The sequence below is a fragment of the Mustelus asterias genome, chromosome 17 (genome assembly GCF_964213995.1).
Source record: "Mustelus asterias chromosome 17, sMusAst1.hap1.1, whole genome shotgun sequence".
NCBI classification, from domain to species: domain Eukaryota; kingdom Metazoa; phylum Chordata; class Chondrichthyes; order Carcharhiniformes; family Triakidae; genus Mustelus; species Mustelus asterias.
In genome coordinates this window covers 34508063-34524074 of record NC_135817.1, presented here as the reverse complement: position 1 = coordinate 34524074, position 16012 = coordinate 34508063, and the positions used below count along the sequence as shown (strand labels likewise).

At 39.5% G+C, this 16012-nt stretch overlaps 1 protein-coding gene across 14 annotated transcripts in view; it reads right to left on the bottom strand.

Annotated features, from left to right (window-relative positions):
* Window positions 1–16012, bottom strand: part of LOC144506416 (dystrophin-like) — a 1861003-nt gene that overhangs the window by 67658 nt on the left and 1777333 nt on the right. For all 14 annotated transcript variants that reach the window (XM_078232507.1, XM_078232503.1, XM_078232508.1 and 11 more), the window contains 4 exons: window positions 11926–12092; window positions 9750–9861; window positions 5427–5563; window positions 563–601 (listed from right to left, as the gene is read on the bottom strand). In XM_078232507.1, coding sequence (XP_078088633.1) covers window positions 563–601; window positions 5427–5563; window positions 9750–9861; window positions 11926–12092 — 455 coding nt within the window. The remainder of the gene's footprint in view (window positions 1–562; window positions 602–5426; window positions 5564–9749; window positions 9862–11925; window positions 12093–16012) is intronic.

Here is a 16012-nt window from a genome sequence, read left to right as displayed (position 1 = left end):
TGGATTTGAATATCTGAGGATGCATGTAACAGCTGGCTGAAACAATGCCATCTATTTTGTGCTAACCACCAAGGTAAATTTCTAATACAATGCATCTCAGCCCTAACCCATGATTACAAATTATTGCACTTTTATGATTTGCTTTCCCCTTTTCACACAAATCAATGAGAGGCTTCTCCAATTTAGTGGCAGTCAGTGCTGAATTAAGGACAATTTTGAGTTATGTGGACCGAGGTTGTCAGAATAAAGCCTTTTCATGGAGACGTAGGCACCACCATTCCAAGCTGGAGTTGAACAAACATTTGGGGTGGTGAACTACCCTCAGGACATAAATTATTTTCTTCATTTAATATAGAGACCTTAAAAATAGAAAAGGTTGGTATTCGTGACATTTTACCTTTTGAAATGTTTCAGAAAATTCACGCAATCGTGTTCAAAAGCAAACTAAGTCAAGCAACTGGGAGTGGAAACATTAACACTGGTTGCAATCATTTCTTTATATTTTTTAAAAGAAAAATCAATAAACCACGATGCAGATGTGTACATCAGCAGAAGTACTCACTCATAATCTACTGGCCAGAAGTTGATCAGAGTAACAGGACTGCAAGACAAAAATATGGAGATGAAGTGGCAGCTGAAACTCAGGAGAAATGCAACAAGCATAAAATAAGGAGGGGGAGAAAAAGCAGCAGAAAGAACAATGATGTGAATGAACATGGGAGCAATATGAAGAAATAATATGCAATGTATGTGCAAAGATATCATGCAACTGTTTTGCAACAACAGAAATATATCTTTCAATGTAGTTAAAATTTATAAATTTAAGATATGCGCAAAACTGAGAGCATCTCTATTACACCGCTCTCCTGTGGACCATTTCCTCTTTGCCATATCTAAAAGCAATGACCTTTGCTGGGGTTCCATTCCATGGGTCCCAGCAGTTCGACATTACCTTGCTAAGGTAACCCTCGTTCATGTGCCGATCCAGATAATGAGTGCTGGCAGGTTATTTATCAAGAAGGGTGTAACGGCACAGTTTGCTTCTGTCCTCACTTTATGTCCACAGGTGTGCACTTTCCAGTAGGAGTCACCAGAGAGCCAGCAGGTGTAAAATCCTTAGAAATATTGCCTTTTGTAGTCAAAGAGCTTGGAGGTTAATTGGTGTGCCTCACTGCTGCTCTCTCAGGTCAACTAACTCAGGATGGAACATAGGACAATTCTAATCTGTATGTTTTACTACACAATATGTTAGTGCATTCTGAACAGCATAAAGAATGTACTGCTGCTATCTGTTAATGCAATAGGATTATTGAAAAAAATATATAAATAGATGTAGTTACAGCCAAAATTGCTCAAGGAACAAAGATTGCTGCATGCCATCAAGACTCACCATCACATTTTTGGTTTAAAACTCCCAGACAAGCAAAACCCTATTCGAATTTCTAAAATCAACCCCTCTTGGTTAATATGGACATCCTCAGAATGGCCTTATACACAATGGCCAGAACTCTACCACCTCGCCCACCATGGAATCGGCACGGGCGAGGGTCCGACAACGGAAATCACGGTTGAACTCGGGCGACAATTTCCGGTCTCGTCCGAGCAAGGCTGTAAAATCCCACCCAATGTCTGTGAAACGGTGGCGCAATTTGAACTATCGGCATCTCCCCACTGAGGAGAACATTTGAAATTTTGTCCATTCTGCACCCATTCAGAATTCATGAAATGCCACATGAAAGTAATGATTAATTTTTACCACAAAATTAGTAGAGCTCATAACATAACCAAGAGAAACGGAAATACCATGCATGTCAAGGGTCCTACAACAAAATCACCAAAATCCATGCAAATCCTTTGCTTGCTCAATGCCTGTCAGCATTTCATGGTTAGTAATATCTGGATGATTAGCAATTAATGAAAAACATAAAAATAAAATTAGTAACAAGTTAATAATCTGGAATAAAAGTTTATTGGACGTGTGACCTGTTTCTCCCCCATTTAATATCTTGGATAGGTGTCTATGCTCGATTGTGCTTTAGGCATCACATTGACCACGTAGTTACTCACAAAAGCAAGCAGCAGCACAAATAGCTTCTTCCACCTGCACAGTCGAAGAGCATTTCTTGTGAAACCCCCTGTGCATGTCTGTTAGTGCAAGGGTTAATATTGCAGCATCTTTCTTTGGTGGTCTACAGAGTCTAATTTCAAAATCCACAATATATGTCATACAAAACCTATCCCTGAGCCAATTTCTGTCCCTTTGTAATAATCCCAGCAGTATCATTGACATTTACATTCTACAGATGACAACAGCATAGCAAAATGCTGCATCATTTGCTGCCTATCTGCTCCCAACCCCGAGGGCACAATGAAAGAAAAATACTCTGCTCCAAATTTTATTTTCTTTCTGTAAAGGCAGTGTGAAGAAAATAGGCAACAGAGCTAATGCAGATAAGGAATTTAATAATTTTAAAATACAAAATGGTTATGGCTGAGTTAAAGAGATATTGCAGGTCTTAAGTTTGTTGACAACCATACTTCATAAGTTGCTTCTCGTCTTGATTTACATTTTATAATTAAGGGGTTTACAATCTATCAATAGAATGATTTTCTTATAGTGATGGTAAGTAATGAATTACAGACTATTTAAGTTTGAAGTTAGAAACGACTGCTGACGATGAATATTTCAATGTGTTTGCGTGACATTCCTCCGCAGTTTTAAAGGAGAGATGTTAACCCACTCAAAATAATTGGCTCCTTTGAAATAGCGGACAGAGGAACAACGCACAATTGCATGCTATTCATCTGCTAATATCTCCAAAAGTAATTACCGTTCTTCTCTCAATATCTTTTAGTATATCCCATCAGGAAAGTGCCCCCAGGGACAGCACATCCAAAAGATCACACCTGGTTATGAAACTAAGCCTTAAGTTCGCTGGTCTAGATTTTCAGTTTCAACTTCTTTGCAAGTCAGCAAACTATAAAACTTTTCTACAAGTACTGACAGGACAGCCTCAGGTGTTCTTCATGTGCAGGTGGCTTCCATATACCTTTAACATGGAGCCTTCTATTTAATTAACAACCCATCACCCACTCCAGTGTCCCTTCTCCTCCTCTGCAGTAGGTACTCATTCAAGTGGCCATTCCTCGTGTGGAAGATACAGCAGTGAGTTGCAGTAAGCAACAAGAAAGTGGGAAACACCATTGACATGCACAATTCTATCCTCTCTCAACCGACACATGTTGCAGCAAATCATTGGACAGGAATTAGGAGTTGAAATCCTTCACAATATTTCTGTAAGTCCCGAATACAGGGCTGCTGGATTCAATAAAGCAGCTCTGCAAAGTTTCACCTCAGGTCAGCTTACTCAGGACAAGATGGTTAATTGAATCTGCAACTCCTCTAACCTGAATAGCTCAGTTAATTTATAACCATGCTATACACTTAATGTTGTGGTGAGATTAGGCAGTCAAAATGTAATATTGCAACCAGTTACACCCACTTTTTCCTTTATACATTTTTTTCACATTAATTGCGTTAGGGACCAATCAATCCGACAGTTGATTGATTGAAGAATTTAAAGGGAACTAACTTCCAATGTGAGTTAATTAAGAAGGTTCAAAACTAAGTTTATCACAGTTTGCATCAACTGGAAACCTCACTACATTTAACAAAAGGCTGCTTTATGGTGCAGGCAAACACAGGTTTCAATATATTGCATCCAAAGTTGGCCACTCATCTTGATATTTGGGCTCTTTCTTCACTAGGCAACTTTTGAATCCTTGCTAGAAACTTCTTCATCTTGACATTTCACTCCCTTCTTTGGAAAACCTCCAAGAAAGTTAACTGCAATTTTGGTTTGTCTCCTCAATCCTTCCCATCTCCTGTTGGAACTCTTCTCTCATATAAAATCCTCAGATATGTTATTTTATATGTAGCACCATATCAACGTAAGTAGTGGTGAGTTACTCATGTAATTTTGGTCAGAGATCAAAGAGATTGCCAGGGTGGGTAAAAAGGAGCAGTGGCAATGATGACACTTCTGAAAATGCGAGGGTATCCCAGTCAACAGCAGAACTTAAAAGATGCAAGAGCTAAATTTAGAAAACCAAAGGAGTACACATTACAAAAACAAAGGACACAAGGAGCTCCAGGTTAATGGCTTAATCCACATTCTCAGTACAACAGGTATATCCAATAAAATGTCAAGAGAAAAGGATGTCAAGAAAGTCAATGATTTTGAATGTCACGTGAATTTGGAAATTTAAGCACTCCAATCTCAGAACAATGAAAATCATTCAAAGTTTTGTGAAATGCCAATGGAACAGAAAACCATTGTGGTGTATGAAGGCTTTAATAAGATGCCAGGTTTTGTGGTCTTTTAATAATATAAAAAAGTGCACTGATTGTTGCAACATTTTTGAAGATGTCCTTTTCTCGATGTTGGTTGGTTAATATTCATTGCTGCCCAAAGCTCCGTGGACAGGTTTTTACGGCCTTGCTCGTCCCGAAACCGTAAAATCCCACCGGAGGTCAATGGATCTTCTCATGCTCCATCCCTCACCCACTCTGATTCCTGTGGCTGGTGGGGCAGTAAAATTCTGGCCCATAGGTTTAAAGGAATGCATTGCTGTCTCTCATGACTTTTGAGCAAAAATCAGGGTGGCCAAAACAAGTTTATATTCATCTCAACTTATCACTAAGGGTGGCAAAGAAAGGAGTTTTCCCCCAAAGGTACAGTACTTCCATTCCAACATCTCTTAACAATCCACTTATAACCAAGTCATATTACCCCTGACCATTTCAATTCCTGTAAATGTTTTTTATGAACTATTTTTATCTGTACAAATTTAACTGCAGTAGTATGTCCACCAATGCCTTCAGCTGCACATCAGTGGGCACAAAGGAATGGCAGGCCCAATAACATGCCTTTGACAATCTGGTTATGCAAAATAAACTCATGCACCGTGAATTACAGATACAACTTCCTGACAACGGAAAAATGTTGTAAACACCTACCATTGTAACCTTTGAGCTGCTAATATTAATGATATTTTAGCAGGAAAAACAATAATGGGGCAAAGAGATTTCTTTGCAATTTGGGGCAGTAAAGAAAATGAATCCAAATTTGGACAACATTCAACTTACACAGACAGCACTTTTGATTCTGACATTCATCCTTAATCCAAAATGTTCTGTGAATGCGACTTAATATCTCCGGAATGCTTTTAATGACAGGTTACTTATCCTTAAAAAGTGTGTGTTAATTTGTTTAGATCCACAATATAAATTCATGCAGCAGTGCAACAAAATGGGTGGGGGGTCATATTAATTTCCCGTGGAATACGAATTTTATTGGTGCAAATAAGGTCACAGTGAACGTTGAAGTATTATGGAAATAATAAGTGTCTCACACAATACTTACGTTTCTAAGTTATCTCCCTCCAGAACTGTCTGCACTGGCAGATATCCCATCCGAGGATGTTTAGCAAAGTATCTCTTTGTTCGGAACTTGTTTTTTAATACCTTGGCGAAATCTCGGACATCTTCTCCTGAAGTTGTCTGAGGGAAATGCAACCGTAAATTAAATTCTGTACTAATCCTTCAGATGGAAGTTATCATTTATATTTTGCACACAGTAACACTCCAGCAACACATCTTTGAACATGTCACAGAATTAAACAAAAGAAACATTAGTTGTATCTTTGTGACCATTGCACTTTGGAGGTGCTTCTGACAATAAACATCAATGGGAGCATTGGCGTCATCTTCAATGTTAAGGGAGCATCACCACAACTGACGAACCACCTGTGCTTTTTTTTTACAATTCATTTATGGGATGTGAGTGCCGCTGGCTCGGCCAATATTTCTTGCCCATCCCTGGTTGTCCTCGAGAAGATGGTGATGAGCTGGCTTCTTGAACTGCTGCAGTGCCTGAGGAGTAGGTACACCCACAGTGCCATTAGGAATGCAGTTCCAAGATTGCTAAACGAGATTTTAAAACTCTATGTGAATAGGAGTTTGCTTCTCCGGCTAGATCAGCGACAAAGCTGTATTCGGTATCAATGCTGCCACCTTGGGAATTTTCCCATCCCACCCACCACGGGAATCATAGTGGGTGGGGGCGGACCATGCAAAGATCCATTGACCTCGGGCGGGAATTTCCAGCCTGGGGGCAAGTGTAGCCGGAACATCCCACCTATAAGAGTCTGCAGTGTGCTTAGGTTTGCAGTTTCCTGGAATAGGACACAAGATCTCCAGAAGACTCCTTCGAACAGCCCAGGAGAATTTTAGACACATCAGTGTGACCTTTCCCTGTACGTGAGAGAGAGAGGGAAAGAAGGAGTGGAGAGAGGTTTTGTGTTGGAAGATTTGGGATCCAGGTTGGAAGCTAGCGGGAAGAATAATTGGGAAATGAGGTTAGAGGATGTGGGCTCAAAGGAGATGGCAAATTCTCACCATGATGTTGCTCCTAAGGCACAATATGTAGTTGTCATCATTTCTGAGAACTTTTGAAGAATTATAAATTAATACTGGTAGAAATAGTAAGGTGGAGATTCTTGTGCTAGAAACCAAGCTTGTGATATCTCCAAAACTGGACTTTTAGGTTTCATTTCAATAATTGGGACAAGCTGCCATCACTTGTCTTGCATTCAGGGGCAGTTCACCCAATGCAGGGATCAGATTTGCTACCAAATCCGGCGCGTTTGAACAGTGAACTGCAAGAGGGCCGAGTATAGGCCAGCAGTGACTGTGGAGCTGGCCGAGTCAAGCCTGCTAATCCTGCATCCACTGAAGGGCAAGTAAAAAAAAATGCTCCCTGCCATTTCTTCAGCATTCTCTTGCAGCCCTATTAAGAACTATTGTTTAGGATGCTGCAGAACTGGAAAAGTTGTCAGACCTTTACAGCACACATTCCATGCGTATTTGCAGAAAGGTCCTGAAACAGATGCAAGACCTTCCTTTGTATATTTAAATTCATCCATCCTCAACTTTCAAGTCTAGCCGGACACACTTAAACAGTAAGGACCAGCGCAGAGATGGCCATGTTGCCAATGCAGATCAGATGCAGGACTATGCGCCCAGAAATTGCTAAAAAGATATGAAACACATTGTACTCCAATGCATCCAAATAAGTTTTGCTGAATGTGGCCCGTACTTCGGCTCAAGTCCACTGTACAAAATTAGTTTGACATCGCTGGTCTATACAGTTAAGCAAAGGTCCATGGCCAGATTGATAGTCACAAGCATGATATTACACCAACTGTTCATAAAATCTGGAGCAGCTGTCCACATTTAAATCTGGAAATTATGAGAAAGGAAAATAACAGCTGCCACTGGAAATGCCTCCATAATAGAAAGTGCAACTGGAATAAGAATGAAGGTGGATAATCTCAGGAATCACAAACACAATTAATCTTCAAACACTAAAATTTAAGGTTTTCAGTTAAAGGGCATTTCCAATTTGCAGAGCTATTTGTTCTTTTACTGCTGCATGGATTTATGTTAGCTATATAAAAATAAGCTAGGAAGTATAATTAGTAAATGAAGAAATTGTAAATGAACGATTGCTGGGATTTGAAGCTTTTATACAAGGACAAGGATGGTTGGATCTTCTACTTTCTAAAGTATCCCATGCCTTGTATTTTGAAAATGTTGATGCAACATAAATAAAATAAACAACCCATTACTGATAGGCAGAACAAAATGCCATCACAAAATGGCTGAAATCTTCCGTCCTTGTTCTTGGCTAGGATTTTCCAGTACTGCTGGGAAGTTAATGGGAATTTTGACTGGAACTCCAAATTTTCCATTCTGGCACACAACGGATCCCCGCCACAGACGAGACCAGAGAATTCCGCCCCAGGTCACTTTAATCTTGGTTTTTCTCCTCAGAACTCTGGTTTTAACACAATCAATTCCCAATATATGTAATGGAAATTCTTGATTTTCTAATGACTTTAGGGTCAGAAACATGGTTCCACGCTTCATTTACAAGTACAATGAGAACTTCATTAAAACAGAAATGAAAATAACTGCACTTTGGCCACCGCAGTAAAGCAGAACGGGTTTCCATAATAAAGATGGAGATGACAAGTTAGCAATCTAACAATGTTCTACATGGTTAATGGCAGCAGATGGATTTTAATTTTTATTTTGTTGTGGAAATTTCTCCATCCATATGCAAATATGATTTTGCATGGCAGTTTCTGTGATGAATTATTGAACAAGTGGGAAAAGTTTAGACTGGTCGGAGGGAAAAGCAGCTAGGGGTTCTCAAACAGGAAACCCGACTTTGCTTTCAAATCTAAGCCTAACATCATTCTCAAGGTCCACCGTGGCTGCTCACCATTTGCAGGACCTTGCAGTCCCACCAGAGTCAACTGAGATTTACATTCTCCACCCGAGCCAGGGGTCGACTTCGGTGGCACCGGAAGTCCCCTCCCCTGAAATTATTAGAAGTAATTGTTAATCAGCCGCCTGTTTCACATCTTTTCAGAATGTTATTGCTATTAAGCCAAAAATAACCCCATTTCATCTTTTCTTGGGTAAAGGAAAAAGACTGACTTACACTTATATAGCACCTTTCCCCACCTCAATATATCCCAAAGCACTTTATAATTTATAAAGTACTTTTGAAGTGCAGTCACCGAGTTGCATATAATTCCATGGAAGCAGCAAACATCTCCATATTTTTTCTCTTTTATCTGGGAAATGCAAGATAATCTATACCATCCTGATGGCTGTATCAGTGGAAGACAGCTAACGCAGCACTAAACCAGAGATCATGTTTGGGACCATTCCTCATTTGTAAAGCTCAGCTGCTTACAGAATAGTTTCAGTGAATCTATGAGGGAATTCAGATCTCGGATCTAATACCAGCCTTCACTGTGCTTAACTTATTTATTTTTCAGTCAATGAACAGTTTTTCCCATTTCACCTGGAGGAGTGTAAAAGCAAATTTCCTTCCTGAACCCTTTTCACATTGGGAGAGGGAATCTCTTCTGGCATTCAATGATTTTTTCCAATCAATTTTAGACACGTGAGTCTTCCTACACCCATTCAGAACCAAGAATGTGAGGCCATTTCCCACAGTAAGGTATGAACAGAAGAGTTCATTCCTGTTCTCAACATTGAGGAGCAGAACTAATGATATCTATGCAAACATTCCTGAACTGGAACCACAAAAATTCTCCCAACGCCCATAGTATTGGAGCTGTCAAAAATAATGGAAGAAAGTCACCGAAAGTACAAACACAATTCCGCAATTAAGGAAGAGTGAATTTTGAGTTCACAAGACCTTGAAAATCATTGTTTTGTGAGCTATCTTTGCTCTGATGTGCCATTCATTTACTGCAACATCAAGCTGGCCACCAAATATATTAATATCCAATTAACTTTTGATGAAACTGGTCTAAAAGAAAGACATTTACATTTACACTGGCAATGTGCATTGTTGGCAAATCTTGTGGAAGTAAATGGAGTAATGATGGAACAACATTAAAAACATTAACCTAATTTTCACACAATCACTTCTAGCATGTTCATTTTTTAGTTCTTTATATAGTTTTTCAATTGTCTATTAATAAAGTGCATGACTGAATGTCAGAATAAAACGCTGCCACAACTATCTCAAACACCCAATGAAGCTGGCAAACTGAAAGCTCAGTTACTGAAAGGGCTGTGTAGTTAACAGGATACAGAGAAAGAGGTGACTATGATTCTGCACGTGCAGTTCATAACTTACCGGTGTGCAGTATTCCACCATTGGGTAATGCATTTTATGTCCTTTTGCCGTTCGACCAGAAAAGAAGCAGCTTTGGCAGACATCATAATTAAAGTGCTTTAAACTTCGGTACCTGTATTTAAAAAGTTCACAAAAAGTGGGTGAAACTAGATTCCTTGCACCTCTTGAATCTAAATATATTCATTCAATCAGAATGATTTGCGCAAAGTTTCCTTACCCTGATTTTACCTTGCCTGGACCAGAGCTACTAAAGAGAACGGTCATACTACTTAGGACATCAACTACAAATTGCAGATCACGTCATCATCCAGTGACTGTATTTTATTGCTGACCCACTGAGGAATTTTGTAAATGTATAGTTTATGATAATACTGTTTATACCCATTGATATGATCTAGGTTCAAGAATATATTTTTACTTTTCAACCAAAAACCCTGCCAGCAGTGGCAGAAGCCCTCAGCACCTCAAAAGCCAGTCTCACAGTGGCCCAAAACTGACCTCTTACTTCACCGAGCTACCTGGAAACATCTGCAGCTTGCCAGTCTTATTTAAATAAAGCTACAGAGTCTTGGCCTTACCAGTTCCAGTGCAGGGATTGTTTCCTGCATCCAGTTTGCACAGGCATGCTGACACTATCAAATTTCCACCCTTTAGTCTTTGCCCATCCCCTTTCCACCCCATACCATTCTAATTCTTTCATAATACATCAGTTGCCACACTACGGTTAACACGAGGAGTTAGGAAATACTTCCGTTCCTTATTTGGGGCATCAGACTAGACCGTAGTAAACTGATCCAAGCAGATTCTGTCATTTCCTCACACAAATAGGTTTTCCAATTGTTTTTTAGTTTTTTCGCACAGAGATTGGATAGCTACTTTGTTGTCGAATATAATGTATTGTATTCCATATAAATAGAAAAGATCAATGAACAGCATCAACAATGCTTGCTTTTTCAATGCCTTCTAAAGTCTCTCCCATTTACTGCAAGTGAATGTGTGTGTGTGTGTGTGTGTATAGGAATTCATTCAGTGGAAGGTTTCTAAGGCCAAATGAAGATACGCTGTTTAGTACTGCCCTCCAGGTTATGTTCTGAGAGGTATTTTTGGGTAGTTTAACATTTGAATATCAAGCTAAAATGAAAACCCATGTCAAAACTCAGTTGTGACCATCCATGTTTATCAATTCATGACTTGTAGGAGCTCGAGTCTTTCTGTACGAGGTTCTGGCTGTGTTTATATACTGTCTGGGAGAGTGAATGGATATTTGTCTTATTGCATAGTCTGGTTCTCCCAAAGTTTGCTCGATGAAATTAAGTAGTTTACTGAGGATCACGCAAGTTGTTTAAAGGTTTGGTTTCAATGACAGGACAAGATTGTTTGCAAATCATTTTTTAGACTGCTGGATATGTGAACAGAGGTCATGTGGATAAGTACTTAACTGTTGAAATGGTTGAATGAAAGTTACATTACAGAAGCCTTGAAATTCCTGTAAATGCACAATGACAGAACTTCGACCAGATTTTTGTTTATGTGCCTAACATTATTCGGCATGTATTCAAAAACAGTATTCCAGTTTCTCTAATACAAAACATGTAACAACACTTGGAAGCCAGGCAACATATTTTTGTTCTTTGCTTCTCATTATCCATCTGTACTTTGCCTGCTGTATTATTATACTCCCTATTTACAAGGTGCCGTGGTTGCAGGGAGGCAGTGGAAAACCCCCTCTGTCCACTTACTGCCTAATTCAGGCAGAAAATTCAGGGCTACAAATTTGTCCAATGATTATTTATATGGTTGTTTTGAAATAAACAGAATGAGTAAAGCTGCTCCTTAATTTTACACAGTTAAAACAATTTCCTTTCTGCCAATTAAAAGATATAAAATCTCAATGATGGAGCCATGAATAAAGAGTACCTTCAACTTTATCTGTTGTGTTCCTAAATTCTCCACTAAGGTTTTGGATGAAATGATTTCAGTTAAGTAGCAGTAATAGACTATGGCTGGAAGTTTCCAGCCGCTTATGCCAGTGGACAGTGCTCTATTGCCATGGGCTTCCCAGCAGCAAGAGGTGCATTCAAACGGAAAACCCATTGATAGTGACAAGACCAGAATATCTCGCTGCCGGCCAGTGGCAGGCCGGTTGTGTGAAATAAATCCTGCTCCCCTTGTGTACCTGAATCCAATGATAGGACATTCCTTGCAGATATTGCACTTGGCCTGGTGTTTGGCAGTCTCTGCTGCCGCTACTCGGTGAAGCACTGGCATCCAGACCACAGACTGCGGCTCCAGCCTCATCCAATCCAGGAACAAAGCTGCCTCAATCTCCGGCTTGTTGTTAGCCTTGGGTGTGGAAGGGAGAAGAAATTCAGAGCAATAAGTTCTGCATGTTTGACTTTTTTGGGAAGACAAGGCAGTGCTGGCACATATTTCTAAATGTTGTACATTCTAAATTTATAAACAGATAAAGCTTCAAACGAACAGCAACTGCGTGGCAACTAAAAGGGTTTAGTGTCGGAAAATAATGAGTTAATAGATTGTTTATCTTTCTTTGTATATCACACTGAATACAGGACAGAGCTGAAGGTAATGCTGTAACAAAGGCAATTAGCTCATGACTGTGATCCTGATGGTTGTTAAGAACTTGGAATAAATGGAGAAGGTGTATTGATTTCCCATAACACAACGTTGCACCAACCACCTACTAAAGAAAAACAAACACCAGTCCCATGTGACAAAACATACACTTATATAGTAAATAGTGTAGTTGGAGATTAGAGGACCTAAAAGTGGTCATGCTTTTTTCATTCCAAAATGTATTAAAATCACTTTGCTGCAACATTTTGAAGTCTAATTAATTCAAGTATTAACAACGTAAATCGTATTGCACTTTTCACTGGAGACCATAGACGCAGTATACAGGAAACAACTGGAAGAACAAAACAGTTCTGCACTCCGGTACTTGTTAAAAAATACTTTTCAAAATGCAAACTAAAACGTTGAATCTACACTTTGGGCTAAAAACTTGATTTGGGCAATGGTGCAAAGCGGGCAGCGTCAGGTCAGCCACCCACTACATGGGTGCAACAGAACCGAATATCAAACATTGCATCTAACAGAACATTTTACACTATCTTCCGAGGCAAATTTCTATCCCTTTGAGGTTTTTCAAGCATCCTTGGGGGTAAATAATCTAGGATGGGGATAATTTTGTTCCTGCATGATGGTGTAAAATAGGTGATGGCAAAGTATGGCCGGAATTCTCCTGTCTTGCCTGCCACGGGAATTGTAGTCGAAGAATCCCGCCCCGTATCTCTATGATTTTATTTCTGACCTATGCTTCCATTGACGTTGGTGGAAATAAAAATTGGGAAAAACCTTTAGAACAGGCTGCCGATTTGCTGTCACCAGCTTCACACTAACACACAAAAGTCAAAATGAATTCTGTTGTCACAGTAAGCTACACAGGCCAGAAGCACCAACTTGTTCCTGGTTCAGTGCTGAATTATCTGATCTCAAATGTAGAAAGAGTTCAACTTGTATACTCATTAGTGAGTAGAAATACATCAGGTTGGGGTTCCTTCCTGGATGCGAATAAAAAAATACAAATACTGAAAATGTGAAATAAGAACAGTATTACTCGAAATATATGGCAAATACTTGAAAAAAAATAAACAGGTATATGAAAGATCAAGAATTGATGCACAGAATCTTTTCTCGTCTCATCAAATTCTGAGGGGTGCTCCCTGTATTTTCAGCATATTTTGGCTTTCCCATTCTCATGTATGAATTAATTACACGCACAAAAGGCCATTCAGCCCAAAAGGTCCGTTCTGCTGTTTATGCTTCACACAAACCTCCCATCCATCTTCATCTAACCTCATTAACAAATCCTTCTATCCCTACTCCCTAATGTGTTTATCTAGCTTCCTTTTAACTACATCTACCACATTGGAACCACTGCCTGGGTAAAGAGGTTCCTCCTGATTTCCTCATTGAGTCACTAGTTCTTGGTCTCACCTGCAAATAGAAACATTGGCTGGAATTTTCCAGCCCCTCCATGGCGTGACCCACCACGGGAGATGCAGTGGCCCAGCCAAACGTCCACGGACTTTCAGCGGGATCGGATTATCCTAGCAACAGGTAGAGCTGGGAAATCGTGCGAATCATCTCTACTTCTATCCTATCACACCCTTTTTTAATCATAAACACTTTCATTGGGTCCTCCTGCGATCTTCCCTTTCGAGGGAAAAAATGCCTGTTCACTATTTCCTAATAGGTATAATCTCTCAATTCTGGTATCATTCCAATAAATCTTTTTTTTCATTTTCCCCAGTGCCTTTGTAACCCTTTTAAATTTGGAGACTAGAATTTATAGAGTCCCTACAGTGCAGGAGGTCATTCGGCCCATAGAGTCTGCACTGACTCTCTGGCACCGTATCGTACCCAGACTCTCTGCCCATCCTATCCCCGTTATCCCATTCATTTCCCACGGCAAATCCACCTAACCTGCACGAAGGGAAAACTTAGCATGGGCAATCCACCTAACCTGCACATTCTTGTGCTGTGGAATTGTTCACGGTATAACAAGTATTATCTAATCAAAGTTCTATACAAGTTTAACATCATTTCTGTTTTTAAATTGTATCCATTTAGAAATGAACCTTAATGATTTGTTTTTTATTGTTTATGGCCTTATTAACCTGTGTCATTACTTAACAATCTATACAAATCCTTCAGTTCCACTATCCCATTTAGACATTATTTTCAAAGGAGTATGTGGCCTCCTTATTCTTACTACCAAAATGTACTACCTCCAAACTTACCTATGTTGAAGATCATTTGCCAATGACATGCTCGTTTTACAAGTTTATTAATGTCTTCTTCTATTTTGTCACACCCCTTCTGTGTTAACTAGATTCTCCAAGTTGTCCAAAAACTTTGAAATTGTACATCTGATTCTCAAGTCCAAATCATTTCTGTAAATTGTGAACCCAGCTCCAATCCTTGTCAAACACCACTTTCCTCTATTTGCCAATAAAGTAACAACATTTACTTTTTACTGTTTCCTGTTTTGTCGCCAGCTTGCTATCCATTCTATTTTCCCCTTAGTTCCACATGTTCTGCATCTTAGTCATGAGTCTATTAGGAGTTACCTTACCAAAGGCTTTACAGAAGTTCAAACACATTACGTATACCATATTGCTCTTCTCTGCACTTTCTTAGAAGAATTTAATGAGGTTGGCCATGCATGACCTCCCATTTGAAATCCAATGGAAAAAATCCATGTGTTGACAGTAGGATGGTGTTTGAAACCCATCACAGGTCAAGCGCAAGGTGTCACTCATGGTCTAAACATGTGAAGAACCACCATTTGGGTGAAACACCAGAAAACTGATTGGCCTTTGGAACCATTCCCCCAGCAAGAAACAGCTTCAATAGAATAATAGGAAATATCACGAAAAAACAACAAAATTATAGTGCTTCCTTCTGCAGGCATTACAATTGATGACACAATTCAATGGAGTAAAGATAATGGTGGTGAAATCCACCTTTTGCAGAGTCACTTTAGTGCTCCATTTTGCACCATAGCTCAAGATGAATTTTACCCCCGAGTGAGAAAATGGCCAAATTCAACTCATGATAATGATGAAATTTGGAGGGTGGAAATTTGGCAGCAAATTGACTGGAAAATAAAAATGAAGCTGTGTATTCAGGTTTCAAAGACTTCAAACCATGCCGGCCAAAGGTGAATAGTTTATATTTTAAGTCACTGTGGTAAGACAGGACTGATAAAGTGCAGCTGTAGATCACAAGTGATCCTTGAGCCCTGGCAAACCAGCTGTTGTATTCCTGCAGTTCTTTGTTCTTCCTGTTTGAATTTTCTGGGCCTTCAAGGCTGGGAAAAGATTGTGCTGCCTAACTGGTGAACAAATGATAAATCACAGCAACCAAATTCTTTAAGCATATCAATATATTGTGTTCAATTTTACACATGAACTGGAGGCTCCATTGTACAAATCCATGTGTGGAACAGGGTAGATGAATGGCTTACTCCCACTCCTTCTACATTTCTTAGTGGCTGAAGACGACAAAAAGCTCAGTTACTCTGTGGTATGGTAGAGGTTTGTAGGGATTTGCAAACAGACCCACAGCAGCACTTGCACAGTAGTGGTCCTTGTGCTACTATAGGTGCAATATTTATGTGAAGATATCGATAGTTTCTTTTTCCTGACAACAAGCCAACTTTGAATGTTTTTTAA